This window comes from Myzus persicae, unplaced genomic scaffold (assembly GCF_001856785.1).
Source record: "Myzus persicae strain clone G006 unplaced genomic scaffold, MPER_G0061.0, whole genome shotgun sequence".
NCBI lineage: Eukaryota > Metazoa > Arthropoda > Insecta > Hemiptera > Aphididae > Myzus > Myzus persicae.
In genome coordinates this window covers 455,904-477,646 of record NW_019101277.1, presented here as the reverse complement: position 1 = coordinate 477,646, position 21,743 = coordinate 455,904, and the positions used below count along the sequence as shown (strand labels likewise).

Genomic DNA, 21,743 nt, shown 5'->3' with positions numbered 1-21,743 from the left:
CTGTAATCAAATCTAGATAGAAAGCCTCTTTATATGACCTTTAGGATTTACTTTTTAATTTTATTGAAATAATATTTTAGTTGATTATAGAATAACATTTTAATTACTTAAGCTAGGGTTGAAAAGTAATTGAGTTAGTTTAATGTACGCGTCGGATTGAGGGAAAAACGAAATAACGCAACTGTCAGTGTGAATTCTTCTTATCAATACAATAAAATTGTTTTTCGGTTAAATTGAGTTTTACTCAAACTTTTAAGTTTATTTTTACTTTGAATCCCATTATACTTTATAATAGTTTGACGTTAATACTTTTAATATAATTTTCGCAATTCTAATTAATTTTCTCAAAATTAAATTTTTACTTAATACTATATTACTTCTACATATTATATTGATCAGAAAGGATGACAGTCCTATTAATTCATATTAGTTTAAAAATAAAAACATTTTTAAAACGAAAATAAAATGGGGGTAACTAGGTAACGACTCCGCTTTACAGTGAGTGAATGAATCAATTGTATGTACCTCTTCATAGAATAGTTCACTGTAATAGTTTAGGTAATGGATGTGTTAAATTTAAATTCAATGATAAATCATTGCATATTTAAAACGATTCTGAGCGGAGACAGTGTGACAGCTTATTATTATTTATCATATGATTATACTCTATATGTCTTATATTGCTATAAATTATTACAAAAATTTGATGATCATTATTATTGTCACTTCTAGTAAAAATATTATATTTGTAAATTGTAATACGCGATCAGGAAATACCTTCAATGGCTATAGTCAATATGTTGTACATTTAGAATGTTGCCTAATTTATTAAGTCAATGATATGAATTATTATTTATTCCAGATTATCATTGTTTCCAAAGATGTCTTTAATCTTTAATGATATTGCCTAGTAAATGTTGACAATACCTAAATTTCATAATTGCCATAATATGCATCTATTTTATATACAAGTTTTACATTAGTGGTACCCTGGACCATTTTTTCTCGAATTAACTATTTAACTATTTAACTATATGATAACCAATAAGGAAATATGATTAAACATAGTACTATAGTACTTAGTCTAGGACTCGGGACTTCTAGGAGTTTGCATGTTTTTAAATAGTCATTAAAAACATAGCTAGGTAGTATAGAAATTTGTTTCATAGCAATACAAGTTTATATTTAAAATTTATAGTTGCATATTTTGCATATTTGACCATATTTCATTTAAAAGTGCATATTTGACCATTTGTCATTTTATTAGTGCATATTTGACAATTATTTATATAAGAAGTAAGTTTTTTAATTTTATAAAAAAAAGTTCATTTTAAATAGATTTCCTGGACCGGATATAAATATTTAAAAATGAATGTATGCGTTTTTCTTGTCCATCACTATAATTGTATTGTTACTTATCGGTACACCACGCGCGTGATTCCCCATAGGCGAGAAGCCGATAATGATACCAAAAAAACATTTTATAGACTATGACTAGTTGTAGATAGAGGCCATCCGGTCTCGTGAATAGTAAAAGTTGACAGTAGGTGTTCCTCGTATTTTGTTTTCGTGTCGTGTTTTTTCTTTGGAGTGAACTCATAATAAAATAATTTAAAAAAATGCCTAGACTAAACCAAAACCGTATGATTGGCTAAACGGCTTTATAAAAGAATTAAATTTTTTTTTAATGCATATTTTAATAGTATATTCATTGATTATTTAAGGCATAAATGCATTCATATTTTAAGGTTTTTAAGGGCATGAAGTCCCTAGTCCTAGTACTTACCAATATATATTTTAATATAAAGCTCAACTTCTTGTTTTCGCGTAATATAGGTGGCTCACGATGTGGGCTTGATCGCTGGAAACGCGTTCGTCGCGTACATGATAAGTGGCACGCGGACGGACGACATCCTCGGAACCATGTTTGCTAGGGACGGTGGATCTGGAACAGATCGGACTTGCGGCAGCGTCGCCTGCCCATTGGTGAATACGGTAGAACTCAAACTCGGGCCCACCGCCAACTTCTCGTCCAACCAGACGGTCACATTGGTCGACGTTCGTAATCACATGGTCTTGCCATGTAAGTATAATTTTATTTTTCACGGATAAGAGAGAAATCGGATCCGAAAAATAGTGAATTTAAAGTAAAACAGCAATACCATAATTATGATAATACGACGAACCGCGGGGTAGCAACTAGCAAGGAGCAGAAACTTCTCACTCATCAATTTTATGATTTTATCCACCGACTTCCCTAGCCTTCATTAGACCACTATAAGCAATTTAATTAAACATATTATTCAAGATGCTTGATACCTCATGATTTTACTTTAAATAACGTATTTGGTACGACGATCAAAACCGATTTATTGAACTGAAGTCTAATATTAAAAATTATTTACCTTTTGTCTACCTACAATAATAAGATTATAGCTTGACAAATTTCGTGCTGAAATTGATTTGAAGTTAGAATTAAAACAGAATGACCCTTCTTGTTTGTGAATGCGGGTACTTTCAATTCCATCACCTCGAACAACAGCTGACGGTTTTACTACTTTATTGACAGTTAATACGTCTACAGCAGATAATAATACATATTATTTACAATAGCCGAGGTCTAAATATTCCTAGGAGTGTTTGGCTTTGGAGATCATAAAAATGTGCATACTAGCTGCTGCAGTGACTGTTACATTCATTTTTCATCGCGTTATCGTGTGTGTTGAACTGGCTAAACAGGATGTTTTAGATTTAGTGTGACAAAAATGATGGTGATAACGTGAATATTTCTTATGCGATTGTCACTAATTGTGTTACGCAACATTTTAAGTTCTTGCATATTATCTACGATGTTTTGGACATTCGTATTACCCTGATGATATTATCATTTTTATGGCCAACGGATTACCCAAGTGTCGGATTATAATTTTATATTCAGATTGAACTATAGATGGAGTGGCCTGAAACGATATTATTTGTTTACTTATTGTATATTATATTATAATACATTCCAAGGTTTGAATATTATATTATAATATTTTAATACTTTTGGGTACAAATAGTTTTTATGACTGTCAATATATATTTATGCAATTGAAAACCACATTGTTAGGCTTATCGATATATTCATAAATAATGTATGAGTTTCCTCGTATGTGTGGCGCATGATTTATAATTTTATTTTCAAATCATATCATATTAACTTTATTAAATATTGTCATATAGCTATGTTGTAATACTAATAAATAGTTTTAAAGTGGATATCAAAGGCTAAATTAATATCCACATTTTCAAACTGCACACTTTATATAAATATAATACCTACATACAATATGCCATGGGGCTTTACATCTATAATTTAAATCAAAATCAAAATATGTGTTTAACATCAAATTTAATAATTCGGTTAGCACACACTTTTTAGTGTCGTACATCACTCTCAACATTTCATACTGTACACAGAAGGTGATCATGATCTATATATGACACACTATAATCGATCTTCCGGTTCATACATTTTTCATATATATCTTACAACTGTATTTTCAAGTCAACTGCATTATTTTCATTTTATTTTTGTGACTTTTCCCTACTTACTTAAATATGTATCTACTGTCTTTCTGTAAGTACCTATATGGTTTCTACGATTTGTTTATTTCTCGACAATCTTAACAATTTTATGTTTTCTCTTGTGATATTTTTGTCAATAAACCATTTTGTTTGAAACGTCGCAAAGTCAGATTAAAAATATACATTATTATACACATTTATTATTCCTTTAAAACTGATTACGGCAGTACAACAGTATTCTATGTCGAGGTGAGTGCTCGCGATACCCATCGCATCCTCTACAAGTCTAAAGTACTGTCAAGCCGTATCCCCCTGTAATTTGAACTTCTGTTACTGAATGGTCTCTTCTTCAAGTTTTTCGTTTTGTAGTACCAAGTTTTTCTCACTGATGTTTTTTTATAATTTATAATTTAATATGGGTTTTTATTTTGACAAACAATAATCAGAAGTTGTGATGAGTGCATATTTTTTGCTAGTGGGGCGTGGGTTACCAACTGAAGTTGGTAACCAGTTATAAGTACTTCAACTTTTCATCAATATTTTAATATGTAATGCAAAGTTATGTTTGGAAAATTGTAATGTATTTTTAATTTAAAAAAATGTAGAGATTAATTCAGAAAAAAATATAGAAAACTAATAATGAATAAGAAACTCGAACATTAAATTATCTGTATATTCACTATTAGTTATTAATAAATAAATATTAATATTAACTAATAAATAATAATAAATAATTAATATAAAAAGAGTGGTCAATTGATTTCGTTGAAACTTTTACCACCTTTTATGTGTTTGAAATTGAGTTCTTACAATATTTTAATTGTATTGGAAAATATTTATAACATTTTTTAATTTTCCTTGATAGATCATGCAGGTTGAAGTAGAAAATGCCTCACAAATCAAAACAGTGGACTTGTGTGCAATGTAGATCAAATTAACCCCTATGCTTTCATGACAACAATGTCTAATATATCTAATCTTTTAAAACTAAATTATCACAAAGCGTTGTATTTTAATTGAAAAAAATATATATATTATGTTGATAAATGAATCTATTAATAAAAAATAAAGTTATAATTTTAAAAATTAAAAACTAAAAACATAATTTATATAAGCTATTTATTATAGCAGATCCTGCAACTTTATAAATTAATTATGGACCATAGACCGTTAGTGGTGTGTGTTTAAATTTGGAACTAATTAATAAATAATACATTTAATAAACCAATTAAATGGAAAGGTATTTTGTTTAAATCACTTTATTGATAAATTAATTACTTTACTCTGGTAAAGTATTATTACCGAACAACATAACTTATTCTAACACTATTCAACCATAGTTTTTAATAATGACATGTCACATTAATAATATATAGGCTTAAAGATTAATAAAAACTACTTACTTTGAAAAGATTGCTATATTTTACTCGATTTCGCATGATGAATTTGGTGTATTACAGTCTACAATAAATGTCTCAATGAACTATGAAGTAGATAATATGAACAAATAGTAAAATTGTTGGGATGATAAATGTTGTCCTTAATCAGTGGCAACAACTAATTAATAGAAAACGTGGTCGACCACTTTTTTATTACCAAGGCTTTTTACATATTTATACCTATATGTATTACCTAGTTTTAGTAGCACTGCAGCTGAAGAACCGTGCAAATCATTCGGTGTGTTACATAATTTTGTAAATAATTATTAAATTAATTTACTTTGAAAAATAATTAAATTAGTATTATTGTGTGACATTTTGAGAAACTGCCTCACTTTGATACTTACCTACTATACAGTCGTGAAAGGACGGAAATACCTACCATGAAATTGGGATTTTAATTGTACTAACGTTAATAATATCATTAAGTATTATATTATCGTAATAGGTATGTGATAGTATATTATTATTATTCTAATCTACTTTGTATATCGTGTTAGAGTTTGAGTGGTCGAAATATTTGATATTTGATATCGTAACAGTGTTTATATACCTAGTGATCAATATCACTTTAATAAATTAGTGACTAGAATCTCCCTTTCTTACTGCTTATATTGGCCCCAAAAGTATTATTCACAATGCACCTAGAGAGCCAATTCTCTGTTATGGTTCTAGGATTATTATGATGGATGAGTTAAATTCGAATTTAATGATACATTGTTAAATAATAAACCGATGTAAAGGATGAAAAACGATTTTGAGTGGTCTGAGCAGTCCTCCATCAAAGTTGAAGATTGGAGTACTTCACTATAAATGATCTTCAGACAAAAAGAAATATCACACACTTCATAATAAAACATTAAAAGCAATACATTTATCGCTTCACCGAGACTAAAAATAAAGGTAGAATAAACATAAAAAAATAAAATCGTCAAATAAATATTTTGAAAAACGATAGAGATCTCCCCGCACGCCTTATTATAATATTAATTACTATCAGCTGTATGTTATACAATATACACGTTAACAGGCAAAACCACGCAGCTATTAGCCAGCGTCTTCGCCGGATGCTGTTTCGTCGGCGTGGCTGTCACCGCGACTTTCATGACCCGCATTCGATTATTCGTGTACGCTTCCGCGTCTGAGAAACGAAAATCGGACAGCGCCAGGTCGTTTGCTGCCGTCCGCGATGCATTCCGCAACACCAAACTTCAGCTCATAGCTCCACTGTCGTTGTTCATCGGACTCGAACAAGGATTTATCTATTCCGATTTCTCCAAGGTAAGAAGGACTCCTTTATATTTATTAGTTACACTTATGGTGCTGTGGACATAGACAATAATAATAATAATAATAATAATAATAATAATAATAATAATAATAATAATAATAATAATAATAATAATGTTATTGGCTATTGTCACACTCATTAAATTATAGAGTGTACACAATATATTTCACTGGTGCTTCACAAAGGAGAGTAAAATTATGTTTTTTCTTAAAAACTATATGAAATTTAGAAAAAAATGGTAAGTTGTTTAATATTTTGAATTAGCTGACAAGTATAATACTCTGAAATGTAAAGAAGCCAGCTGATCATTCTTCTATAATTTCCATTAGCCATAATTATAGTCTGCCCACTCAAACAAAATGTAAACTTTATTATCAGTGCATATTTAAGAGACTGACGGAATTACGGAAACTATATAAAGTATTAGCTCCTTCTCCACTTTTCTTATTTTTATATTTTATGTCTGTCACTACTAACCATGTTTTCGATCAAACAATTTGCTTTAGTTTGCAATTTGGATGATGGTTTATAAAAGTAAATGCAATTTGATCATAACAACGAGTGACTAAAACACCTTAATTTTTTGGAAAAAGGTAAAAAATAGCAGGGAGACGGGATTACGGAAGTAACCTAGAACCTAGTTTTTGAAGCATTATGACACTTTCAAAATATGTTAGTTCTTTTTCAGTTAATTATAGTCATTTGCGATTTTAAACTTTTGAATTTTAGTGCAGAGATTGATTGAAATGTACCTATTGATTGTACAATGATGTGTGTTTTATTATTATTATTTTTTTGTGAAGATATTATTTAGTGTTCCTCATAGAAAACATGATTTGTTCATCAACTTCAGTTGAGGTTTTTGGTAATAAATTTGATGTAGTTGGTACTTTTATAAGATGTTACTTTTGAATTTAACTTAATAGGTAGTTCGTGAATTGTCTAATCGATTCAATAACTTACCCGTGGTTAAACACCCCAAGGTGTCAGAATTTTTCAGTTAGTTTAAAAAATAATACGTTAAATGAATACCATGTACAGATTATAAGTATATAATTGTAGTTAAACAAACTGTTATTAACTTATAGCTTAGTAGTTAGGATTTTTAATGTTGACTTAACTCAATTTAATTGTTTTAATATGATTGCGAATTTTTGGGTTTTTGTCAAGTATGGTTGACGGCTTTATGCTATATGCTTATATGTAACACATATCCTATCACTAAGGAACGAATCCTTCGATTGAAATCGAAACCTTTTTAAAAACTACAAAAATCTTTTTTGTTGTACCTTAATAATAATACAGTTATAAATTGTTTTTTAGTAATCAGCATTTATTTTATGAGTACTATACTCAAAACAAAAAAATTATACATCAGTCATTTCTCGATAAGCATTAAATTGTAAATTATTGTTTCAATGATTTGAACAAAAAAAATTATAACAAAACACAGATTTATGTTTTCATTTGTATAATGCAAAAATAAACATTAAACGTGTACAAAAATAAATTTATAGCATTAGAAGATTTATTTTCAAATTAAAAATGTTAAATCGGAAACATCTATGGAGATGAAAATGGCCGTAGCATATTAGTTATTTTATATTAATCGAAACCAAAGCCTTAAAGCTTCATAATTTTGAGACCGAAAACTGTAACAATCATCAGTTCGTTTCATTATATCAACGAACCAAAACTTTCCGCTATAGTTAAGGTAATAGAATGGCTGTAGCCCGCAATCCTCGAGTATTAGTAGACCATTACACGATACGGGCAGAATTAATTAAACAATATTATTATAACAATACTATAGCAGTTAACCTCGTATAAATAGGTATATGCGACACACAGTGATTCTACTCGTCGGGGTAAGTTACCGACATCGCAGTGGTGGTAGTCTATTTAAAATATATATTACCTAATCAAGAAAGGAGCCACGTTTCGTGTACGTCATCATGGGGGTGGATTGGGGATGGACAGAGTTCGGAAATAAGTGCGTTCAAAACGTCGAAGACTTATAATAATTCGTTGCTGACGCACTATGGACGGTGACTTTTTTATTTTTATATTGAAGATTTCTAGGAAAAAATGTTAGATAATTTATTACAAGGTCCTTTATAAGTTTTTCGTAAAGGAATTGAAAAATAACGAAAATGTAGTCACTGTTTTTAATCGTTCGATGTTTTCATTTTGACAAAATCGGATATTGAAACGAAAAAATAAATTTACTTGGTTATTCTGTTGTAAATTTGTAATTAAATAAATATAAGTCGTCGAGACTTGAAACTTAAGAGTAGATATACAAAAAAATATGATTTATTTTATCAATACAATAGTTAATAATATTGTTAACGTACAATTAAAAACTGGAACTTAAACAATTATTATTATTTTATATTATTGCATTGGTTGAGAAAGAAAAATAAATTAAAATCAGTTAAATACCACATAGAGGAAGGTGTTGAAACACGCGAGTGTAACAAGTAATTATGAAAATAAAAATTATACAGTGATAACAATATATTAATTAACACGTTATACTATTATTATTGTGAAACAATCATTAAGATATTAATTGTTATTTGTTTTAAACTATAGTTTTTCGTTACATCATCATTTAACACACTGTAAAGTAATTTATTATTTGAAACACACATCGCATTATAAAAGTTGTAAAATACAATTTAAAAGATGAAAAGTTAACACAATTTCCTTGGATATTTATTGAAATAGAGTTTCTCAACTTTTAAATGGTACCTATACGTATTATAGGTACTATAATATACAATATGCAGTATACACAGTACACACCTACTGAAATAATATTTATACAAAAGACCAGTTTAATTATTTCACCTTAATGTCCACCATTTGTAATGTTTATCGTTAAATAGTTAATATAGAACTTTAATGTATTTACTTAAAAAGTTTCCTGTCAAAATAGTTATTTACATTCTTTAGTTTGGAAAAAAATGCATTCTGGAGTGAATGAGTTTAAATGGTACACTCGAGTGCGGCTGCACAATTTGATTGCCCCAGTAGTATTTATATTTGCCATGCTGGTTCAATCTGGATCATCCGAAACATAAAAATACAAGCTTGTAGTGATTTGGGCAGTTTTATACACGATAAGGCTATATATAGTATATATTCTTATCTAACTATATTAACTTGAAAGTAGATTTTTCTAACAGCTAATCGCAGAAACAGCTTGATCGATTTGGCCAATTTTTATTTTGTTGTGTTTATAGTCGTTAGGACAGGGTTTATAAGAAAGAACATTTTAGGTAAGTCCACAAGAAAAATAGGAAATCTGGATTGCAAAAATACAATAGTAGCGCCATCTGTCCAGTAAAAAAATAAACTAAATAATAGTGAATTTTTTTAACGTTGCCCGGGAACCTGCATGCACATTGCACATCATAAGCACCGTAGCACTCAACGGGTTAATAACATTCGTAATTACGTATGCCCTCACATTGTCTGCAATCCACCACAGATGGATTGCCGATCTGTCAATATACTGCTCACATTATATCAAACATGTCTCATCGGAAATGCTGGGTGGAATGGCTATAGCCTATAATATCTGACTCACTAACTGATCAACATAGACTATAGAGCCTAAATAATTATAGGTTGAGACTTGAAATTGTCATGATATCAAGATTTAAATATACACTAAGAAAGCATTCAAGACGGTCGATGAAAGTTTTTAAATTTTTAACACTATTACACCGAATATTACATAACGAATTGAACAAAGTTTAAATCATATAGAGTTATCATTTTTAACTAGCAACAAATCTTTGGCACTGGCAACGCCAGGCGGGACAGCTAGTAATATATAAACTGAATTTTTTTGTTTATTCTGTACGATAAACATACATGATATACGAAATAACAATATTAATAGTCTATTTTTGCAATTTCAGTTTTACGTCGTGTGTTCAGTGGGTGTGTCTAAGGTGCCCACAGTTTTGCTGAGCTTGGGACTGCTTCAACTGGTAGCCGGTTTTACTGTGAGTCTGATCCTGCAACACATCCGCCGGTACCATATAATAGGTATATATACATAACGGTTACAATATATACATATAATAATATAGTATAGCAATATACTATAAATTATTATTAAAAAATACCAAAGTGGCCGACCCGAGTTGGCTCTCGTTGATATTATTTCGTAACGATTATTATTACCACTGTGGTTTTCCAGTGATTGGGTTGGCGTTTCATTCGTGTTTGCTAATGGTGCTGATGAAGTGGAAACCGTCCGGCGACGATGCTGCGCTACTGTACGTCATAGCAGCCGCCTGGGGTGTGTGCAATGCCATTTGGAACACACTGTGTTTCAGTAAGTATTAATAACTTTATGGCGAGTATATTATTATTTATTATCTTACCAAACATCTCAAAATTTTATAATTAAATTCATCATTTTGTTATTGTCATCAATACTTGTTATCATAATGATAATGTCGTCAAAGATTTTTACAAATAAGCACTATTACTACATATTATTATAGTAATAGTAGGTACATTAGTACCTGTATACTTCACTATTACTCTATATTTCAAAATTTAGTACAACAAAACTCAAATTATTGCATACTATAATATTGTTTAATTAATTACCCAGAGACTAGAAATAAGTATAGATACCTGATTGAGTTCTAATGATATATTTGCGAAGGGGTAATGATATCGATGGGTTCAGATAAGTACGCATCATAGAATAATCTCACTCAGTGATTTTCACTTTCTTTAGGTTAATTGAATATTCATTATAATTAATATTAAACACCCAGTAAAAATATCAACATACGTTTATGCTTACTTATTTCTAGATTTAATGTGTATTTTCAAAACTGTATTTGATATGATAATTTGTTTACGAACCATTATGAGGAACCTTTTTAGATCCCTCATACTGCACTGTTGCAGTATATTAATTTTATTATTCACAAATTTGACACTTACAAGCATAAAATCCTACACTATTATCTTCTTGACTGTTACTTATTAGAACTCATAGTACCTACTGCTAAGTATACCAATCAAAAAACGACTGGAATTTGTTAGGAGCTGAATAGAATTTTTGTGTATGTACATTTTTGTACTAAAAAAAAAAACACATCTTATTATTGTATTTTTACTGAATCTTTAAATTTAAAAACAGTAACCCAAATAATATATTATTATAACATACAAAACTGTTTAATAATTAATAACATAATCAAATTAATATGTATATTATTATAATACCTATCCCAATAGTATAATATTTTTCTTTGGACCTTATAGGTAGATAGTATTGGCAGACGACAGTTTAATTAAATTATGTAATTACTTAAAGTAATCCATAATGACATGATCTTAGAAAATTGAATTGAAATTATTATTAATAATGTCAACCAGTATCGTATTGATTTAAGCTGACATGAGACCCTAGAAACACTTACTGAATCATTATTGTTGTTTCGTTCTATTAATATTATATTGTGTAGGTTTAATACAAATTTAAAGCTCACACAAATAATATTTTTTAGTGAATCAATAAAAATTGATGTATAATAAATACTAAAAAGTGCTAAGAGATTGTTCTGTTTATAATACCATAACTTTTAAAGTTTTATTAACAAATCATAATATGATACCGGGAGTTTATGTAAAAATAATATCACGCACAGCATACACTCTTTCAAGGACAAATAAATTCTTTCATACATTTTGTTTTACAAATATCGAATTCATACTTATTTAATTGCATAATAATATCTATATAATTAACATATTATTATCTCATAATTCAATACATAAGTCATAAACTGATATTAAACAGATGCTTATCTGAATACTTGATTATATAATAACAATGACCTCTCTTGTAGGCACCTAATATATTTTAGGCCTCTAGTAAGGCGTTACAAATTATTAAACTTCTTTTGTCAATAACTAGTTAAGAAAAATGAATACAAAATCTGTTAAGTAGTAATATAGATATTTGTTGACTAAAAATGAAAACAATGTTTGATGAAAAGTATACCTAGGGACTCAGTCGACAAGATCTGATGAGAGAAAAAATAATTGTTGCCTAAATTGTTTATTTGCTTGTATGTATTTAAATAAAATAAACAATTTATGGCACTGGTTTATGCAAATAATATTACAATACGAAATGAGAGTCTATTTTATAATGTTGTGCCGGTGCGACAACAATGCAGACAAAAAACGTTTCTGTTCACGACTTATGACTGTATCGATGGCAGCGCCGGAACTTATTGGCTTTGACCATGGCCGTCATGTTTCGAGCGTAGGGCTGAAGGGAGGGGACTTGGTGGGTTTTTGTTGTTGCTGGATACAGGATTATATATGGAGTCATTATATTACGTATTTACATTATATACTACGTAGCGTGTATATAAAATAAACGTACATTATAATAATCATGCGTAAATATTTAAAAAAAAATGTTTTTCTACCATTTGTGTGCAATTTATTAAAGCTATGAGAAGTTCACATTATTTAATTAAAAATATATTTGCTTTGTTAAGTTAAAGTGAAATTTAGATACCAATGAAAAAAGTTATATTGTGAGAATTCAAAGTTCATAAACAATTGTTATTGTACTTACTATAAAAATTACTATATCGAAAATATTTTGTATTACAACACGCGATAAAAATTGTTTACTTCCTTGTGGTTTCTATTTTTTTTTTATATCTTGTTTATTGTATTAACAGATTAAACATTTGGGTCAAACGTTTAAGACGAATTTATTTATAGGTATAATGTATAGGTACATTGGTTAATGATTATAATTTATAGATATTATATTATTGCACTAAGACTAAGAGTCTAAGTATATACAAATGTCCGGTTTTTGTTGATCTACTGTGCAATAAAATGTATAGATCATTTTTTTCCGAGCTTTTTTCATGGAGTTAAAATTAGTTTACTGATATATATGGCAATTTTTTAATGATTTAATCAAATTTTGATTTTTGGGATTTTAAGTAAACCTACCTAAGAATCAAATTTTCAATTGTTTTGATTTTTATACCATTTAAGGAGCGTTCTGTGGCAAAACAAACATGTTACTGCAAATTATGAAGCTGGCGGTTTGTATGAAGTTGAATTAATTTTACGTATCTAAATCAAAATTCAAATGACGAATTTTTGAGTTATTAAAATGTGCATACTAAGAACATAATAGATGGTTAGCTTGCTTGGTGAAGTACTCTGTATATAAGTAATCAAATTATTTTAATATTTATACCAAAAATATTTTTGGTGTTTAATACCTGAAATTGTAACTTTATTCCTTGATTACTGACGATGTCTATATAGATTTTAGATGGGCAAAATTAAATGTCAGAAGATGACATGTTATTATATTATATACCTATGTATTGAAGTGGACATGTCACATGTGATGTTAGATTTCCCTAGGATCGGGTTTGATTGAGGTTTAAATTTATGTAACATCTCAATTCCCTGGAAATTATATTAAATTGTTGTCTATGCATAATTCTATGGTTATTAATTATTATAATATTACCATGGTGGTACCAAAGTGATTGACGGCGGTCTCTCATCTAATAATTATTTGGTCTTCCCATGTATTGTAACTTGTAAGTACTACTTGATAAAAAAAAAAAATATATATTTTGTTTAAATTTCTAATAACCTACGTGACTTGTCACACATTACATTGTTAATTCACTGACAGTTCCATTCAAATTAAAAAAAAAGCTCGACTTGGCCAAAGTGAGATCAAACCTCGACCGGTGCCTAAATCGTATTGAGTCATTATATTTATAGATTTATGTTATTAATGTCGTTTCAGACTTCGTGATATCTCTGTATCCGGACTACTGGCACGGGCCGATGGCGCACGGTTACTTCTTCCGGTACGCCGGCATGGCGCTGGCGTTCGGATTGCACAGCGTCGTGTGCAACACCACCAAACTGTACTGCTTGTCGGCCGCTCTGGTGGTGGCCGTGGTGCTGTACGGCTGGTTGGAGTGGCGATTGCAGCTGACTGGCAAGCGGCGACGGACGGCCAACCGTTCATCATGACGACAGATCGGAGCCTCGTCCGGCAAGTAACCCGCCACCGCGCAAGTCGTCAACCAGGTACGGTCGTACAGTCGTACTCGCGATCTGAATGAGCGGCCATCTTGTGCCATAGGTGTGCCGCAGGTCCGAAGAGTATTTACGCCCAACACGTCTCTGCGACTGCAACAGCAGCCACCACCGCCGACGCTGCTGCTGTCAATCGTCGTCGTCTGCAGCATCGCACCGCAAATAATTATTATCTATTATTGTTTGAGCGCCGTCTGCAGCATGGTGGTGGTAACGTCTCACCGAATTAAACGAATACATAGCAAAAAAATATTATTATATATCCAGGGGCGTAATTAAGGGTGGGTGGGGTGAGGGGATAGATCCTTTCAGGAGCCTTTGTAATGTATATCTATATACCTACGTAAATTGGCTACCACTTATCACTGTACTTACTTGAAAATTTAGTATTTTGTGTGTAAAAAAATGTCCATCTCCCTCCAGGACAAATTCCTAATTACGCCAGTGAATAAATCTGCTATCAATTATTAGCCGCAGCGGACCTTTACAAGGCAAACGGACAACTCACGGGCCCGCGCTGATCATTATGTATTATTATTATTACCTACTTTATATTATCCAACCGTATTTGTTGTTTTCTTTTTAACGGGGCGTATGTATAAAAATATTCGTCTTGAATACGTAATAATGTGTTCGTATGAATAATATACAGGGTGGTTTTTTTTTTATTTATTTAACGCGCCACTCGTAATTTTATATAAAAAAATCAATTCAATTTTCATTTATTTACAGCCTGCAGGTACCGGCTAACACCAAAAAACGGCAAACTCGATTCGGAGAGATAATTTAGAGAACCGTTAAACCAAACTAAAACGAACCGATTAAAACAGCCATATTTAACTAGTTGGTATGTTCTGACATGACGAGTGGTTGTTTAAAATAAATCACACTGTATAAATACGTATGATAAAATATATAGCACAATGTTATGCGCGAATAAAATTGCGTTCATTCTTAAATACCAGATCAGCTGATAACAAACTTTTTTCAAGACCACCTGTACGATTATAAATACGATTTGCAGAATTGGACATTCCATTGCTATTTATTCCTAACAATTCATAAACAAATCGGACTTTGGAATGGCACGCAATAAACACACACCACTTCCGCCCACTAATAGACTTTTGAAAACTCGCGCTATACTTTATCGTAGATTATTACCGTAATACCCATTAAGGCGGTATGATAATACTACCATCACGTTCTGTGCGCGTGAAACCCAGACACTTCAACCAAAAAGTAGAAAAAAAAACCCTAACAACTATTGAGATACCTATCTATACATATTATAACAATAATTATTGTTGTGTAACAATCCTATGGTTTCGTGTCCTTCTTTAACTCCCAATGAAGTTGTATTGAGTTTATAAAATATGTAATTCAATTTTAAGCCAATTGGTTTTGATTCGTTACGAAAATATAATTAGTTTATTTTGTGTTAGATGTGTGAATTTTAATATTCCAAATTGCTCTATTTTAATAACCTGCATATCTTTAAAAACTTAACACAATACGTATTATAAACACATTCTTTAATGTTATTTTTATGTTCTATGTGTAGAATATAAAAAGAATAATTTAAATAGGTACCGATAAAATATATTGTATTACAATATAATATAATATGGACCTTTTGAATAAAAAATAACAATAATAATTGTTTGTAATATTTGAATGTGTTTTTATTTTTAAATTATAGTATAAAGTAATATATACCATCCTATTATAGTATATTTAGTATAACAACTATATACATTTTCATCCAACAATAAATATTAAGAACGTAAGCAGAAATGTTGAAAATATTTAATTTATGTATTTTTATTCTAACTTTATGTAGATGATAGTATTTCAAGAATTTCCTTGATCTCTTAAAGCAAATATTTGACTGATTTTCAAATAATACTGATATTGCATATTCGCACTTCGGGTAAAACACTTAAATGTCTTCATAAATTCAATTACCAAATTAGTTATCTAGCCTAAATATTAATATGTTGAAGGAATATATTTGAAAAATATAATAAAATCTAATAAAAGTTAATTCACTTTATTTTATCGTAAAGATTGAGCCATTGAACTTCTGGTATTATTAAATGATCAAAAATAAAGTGTATGGTAAAAATCAACTCTAAATTATTATCTAATCAAATATTTAAGTGGCAAAATTGAGGAAAAAATTGAGGGTTTGAAAATTAATTGTTTTAGGTTACGTTAAACACATTTTTAGTTAAATTTCCTAAGAACAATGGTTATTACACATTTACACTGTATAATTATTAATGAATGTTACCTAATAATAATTTTAAATTATTGGTTATGAAAACATCTACACCCTCAAAACTCAATCTGCAATAGATTAACAAAACAAATTAAATCAATTATTTTATGTTGTAGACATAGTATTATTAATGTTGATATCAGTCTCGAATATGAACTCAAGAGTATATTTTTTATACCCAAATATACTGAATAGTCAACAGATTGTTTGGAAGAAAATATCACCTGAAATTCAAAATTTACAAACAACGTAGGTACATAATGTACCATTCATTATGTTCTGCTGACAAAGATATAGGAGGCAAGAAGCTCAAAATGTTTGAGTATACAGTAAAATATCAGGATCTAAGAGGCAATAGTGTATATCTACGCACACTCACAACTTTGTCACTGACAAACATTGAGAGGGTTGCACTTACCATTAATTTGTTACCTAATCTTTTATCGGCGTATTTATTATATTTTAAGTCGATTTTATGGTTGATTTTTATTTTTACTCAATGTTAAGATGTATGTTTAACTTATGTTTAACAATTTAGAAAAAAGTTTTGAATTAGATTAAGGTACCTGTGTGAAGCACTCCTTAAGGAATACCCTAATCCCTGTGTAGACAATTTCTTAAGAAATGCGTTGGGAATATAATTTAGGTTGGTTATGATAATTAATAAGATGCACAAATTATTTAATGTCGCTCAACAGTAATGATTGTCAGAAATAATTATATTGGATATTATACGAGTAAATTTAATATTTTATAAGTTTATAACATCACATGTCATAAAGAATATAATGTGACCTCTCATCGCTGTTGGGTATAACGAAAAAGCCAATTAAAAATATAAATAATTATTATTATTATATTAATTATGCTGTTGCATTTAGATGAATTATATATGATAATACTATATTTAAATTTTAATGGATGTTGAATATATATTTATAATATGTGAAATTATTATTTAAGACACCACTTTGGTGCGATGTTTTGTAAACTAATATTAATTCCTGCTTTCAGTTTAATCTAAAAATAAGTTACCTATATGAATGTCTACAACGTTGTAATTTGTACATAGTCATATGACGTATAGTTTTAATAAAATACGTTTTAACATAATTGTGATTGATATGTTGTTTTTTATTTAACATTTGATTAATTTTTTGACAGAAGACGGATTTACAAAAATCTACTTATGTCTACGCTAACAAACTATTCATTATTATAGTTACCTACTACAGAGTAGACTTCAACTATAACAAAGCAATGACAAGTTGTATCTTATTCATATGCAACCATAGGCGAGAATATTGTTTGAGATTTGGGGGGGGAGGGTTGGCCTTACTATAATAGTTGACAAGCTTAAACAAATTTTGGAAATGTTTTGGGAAACTACTGAAAATGTTGAGTGGGTTAAGCCCCCTTCTTATTGGTTCTGTGTATGCAACCACAGCAATATAACAGGTACAATATATTATATTAGACAGTTAATACCTAATAAAATAAGCAACTTACCTATTCATACATAAAACTTACTGTGAATTAATTTAATATTTTAATTGAATAGTTATGACAAGAAAATGAAACATTTCGTTATTATTGTGTTTTTGTTCAACAAATGTATACATTTATTTCCAAACTAATTAAATTTTTTAAATTTCGTTATATATAACAATGAGATATTATTTCACCCTCAACTTTTACATCATTTATACTTTGTACTTACACTCCATAGTATAATATTATTAGCTTCCAATGGTAATCTATGCATATATGTGTTATGATAATATTAATATATTATGTAGACATCATCTTATTTCTAAGTATTAAGCTAACAAATAAAAATATGTTCGAATACTAATTTATATCAACTAACGTTAATTTTTGTGAGATGTTATTTATCTAAAAAATGGCCTCGAGATGTTTATTGAGCTTGTGACGTAATATTAGGCGGATCAGTTGTAGATGAAGACTATACCTAAACAAAACTCTATTAAAATCTGGTTATTAATGTATGGTATTTTCGTTAGGTTAATGATTATATCTAACAGGTAATACATACAAATACTTTTGCATTCGAATTAAAAATAAATATAAGACGTCGATGACATTCGCGTGCATATTTCCTAGATTAAAACCACAACAATTAAAGAATAAATATGGTAGGAAATGATACAGGTTTATTAAAAAATAAAAACAATTAATAATACACGTGAGTTAGGATAATATTATCGATTGATGAGTAATATCATTATTGTTATTTGCAAGTGTATTTTTTTTTGTGTCCATATTTTTTAATACCATATAGTTTATCAAGAATTCCTAGTTTGAGGAATTTCATGTGAGGTTAAAATAATAATTTATTCATTCATTTATTGTTTGTGTACCTCGGCAATAATTTGATTATTAAATTTCAATGTATTGTATCAAATAGAGCTGTATTATGCCATTTTGTGGACAGAGAAAAATTTGAAGCGCCTTTCTTCTACACATACATATTAGTGGGATTATTGTGGTATAAATCGGCTACCCCAATCAAAAAATATGAGTCTATATAGTGCATACTGTATAGGTACAAGGTACTATAAAAAAATAATTTATACAATCATCACATATACATTTTGTGCATTTCTCCAGACCCTTCACCCCAAAATATGAATTTTGAAACATTTTTACTGCTAATAATTACTATACCATCAGCATTTAGATTACTAAGAATAACGCTGACATTTGGTCCTACCAGCAAAAAGATTTATTTTTTAATATTGAATATATTTTCCTCATTTCGTAATACCAAATTTTTTTTATAATTTTTGTTTCTTAAAAAGCTAAGATCAAAGCTTCTCCGGTGTCAATTTGTGTACCACTCGTTTTACTTTTAAACATAATCGGATGAAGTGTGGAAATGTGAAAAAGAGTTATGTAGTCAAAAACGAGAAAATAAAATTTTTTTTTGGTTTAGGGATATAAAGTATGTTGTTTTATACTATATAAATCAATTTAAATTTTAAAATTTTCAATTGGAAATGTGCCGAAGTATACGTTTAAAAACTCTTTTAACCACGCCAAAATTGTTCTTATTTCATGGCTTATACATCGAGAGTTTAAAATAATATCTACTTATGGTTTTTCCGAAAGTTTCTCTGCAAGAATTAAGAAAAGAAGTTAAGCATAAAGACACATTAATTTTTCATGAGGGTTTAAAATTCAAATTTTGAAAACAATTGTCAAAATCGTAAATTGTAAATTATTATTTTGTGGATATGTCTATTTTAGTATTTTTTGTATAAAAAGATTGACTTTTTTACTTTTGAATATAATAAATTTATGATAAAAAAATTTAACTAATAATTATCTTTAGGACCTAATAGGCTGGGACCTAATAGGCTGGCATCTATTTGATTCGATGAGTAGGTACCTAATGTAACATTTTTTCAAATAGTGACACAATTATCAATATACATTTTGTTTCAATATATTGTATTATATTTATATAGTGTTACATAATTTTGTTTCAACAATAATAATTTTAAATTTAAACAGACCGATTAAAAAGTGCAATCGTGAAAATTGATTAAATTAGGCCAGTTGTAATATTTTTTCTCTATAGTTTTCACGATTTCGTAAAGTTAAGTTTTATTACTAGCAAGGAAATTCTCAATACCTACACCTGTGCTGAATAATTATATTGGTTTAAAATTAATTGTTATTTTTACTTACATACATAGTTTACCTAACTATTATTCCGTATTATAATACATGGTTCATTATAGAAAAATATAGCTAAATTATAATTTATTACCTATGCGATGAGTATTAAACTGATATTATAAAAATGATGTTTAAAAATTGTTTAATATTAATTAATTAGTATCGTGTTTTTTTTTTGGTACCTATATATTATAAGTATAGTGAAGTTTTAAACCCCGATTTTTTAGGTTATTCAAGTTTTTATAGAACCAGAACCGAACATTTAAAAAAAAATATATATAAAAGATTCAAATCAATTCACACCTTATTTCGGTTCAGTTTAAATAGTTCAATCAGTTTACATAGTATCATTAGACATTAAGGATTAGACATTTAACTAAATATACACGAATTTGAATACTTAACTAAAGCCAATGTATTAATGTATACAACAACAATTTTGTTCCAGACCCCAAGTTGATTAAATCCTAGCATATAATTAATCTTAGTATTCTCGTCAACGCCCAAGAGTTGAACAAAAAAGAGTTGTGTATATTGCGGCAGGTTTCAGTTTTAAAATTATAAAAAAAAAATATAAAATACATTTCAAACAATAAAAAAAAATCGAGACCGAATATTTCAATTAAAAAAACACTCTCCATAATATTATTATTTATTACTGCAAATATTGCTGCGTGTTCAATCCGAAATTGTTTGCTTGTATAATATATTAGATATTATAAATGTATTAATCTATAGACAGTAACTTTATGTTTTGACGCTGTCTAAGAACTATTTAAAAAAAATATTATTATTCATGATCATTATGTTTTGCATTATGTGCATCGTGTACATGTAAACGTATAATATTATACACTTGTCTCGTATGTTACGGATTGCAGCTCATTTTAAAACAGCCGGTGGCGTTTACTTGCTCGTCTGGGCTGCTTCCAACAACACTTAAATATACATGCTACATACACGATACACAATGCACGTACAACGGTATATTATTATAACTAATCTAATAAAGTTTGGTAGATATTCCGTCGAATAATAATTATTATAAACAAACGCACAGGTAAATAATAATCGACGTCGCTCACTCGCAGCACGCCGCCGCGTGCTACTATATTCGATACTTTATGTTGCGATATAATATAATTTACTATCATAAGTCTTTGATTTGTAGAAAACGTCATAATGGAAATGGTTCATAAAAAAACGGTCAACACGTGACACGGTGCAGTCGTTGGATTTTTATACAAACGGATTACCTCGAGACGTCTGCAGTTCCGGCTTTTCGGTATTGGAAGGTGACTTA

The 21,743-nt window shown here is 29.2% G+C and overlaps 1 protein-coding gene across 1 annotated transcript in view; it reads left to right on the top strand.

Annotated features, from left to right (window-relative positions):
• Positions 1 to 15,696, top strand: part of LOC111028520 (protein unc-93 homolog A) — a 35,091-nt gene extending 19,395 nt beyond the window's left edge. Inside the window, exons 4-8 of the mRNA XM_022307198.1 lie at positions 1,837 to 2,083; positions 6,040 to 6,290; positions 10,236 to 10,365; positions 10,520 to 10,657; positions 14,153 to 15,696. Of these exons, the coding sequence (XP_022162890.1) occupies positions 1,837 to 2,083; positions 6,040 to 6,290; positions 10,236 to 10,365; positions 10,520 to 10,657; positions 14,153 to 14,385 (999 nt within the window). The 3' untranslated portion in view covers positions 14,386 to 15,696. The remainder of the gene's footprint in view (positions 1 to 1,836; positions 2,084 to 6,039; positions 6,291 to 10,235; positions 10,366 to 10,519; positions 10,658 to 14,152) is intronic.
• The last annotated feature ends 6,047 nt before the right edge of the window (positions 15,697 to 21,743 follow it).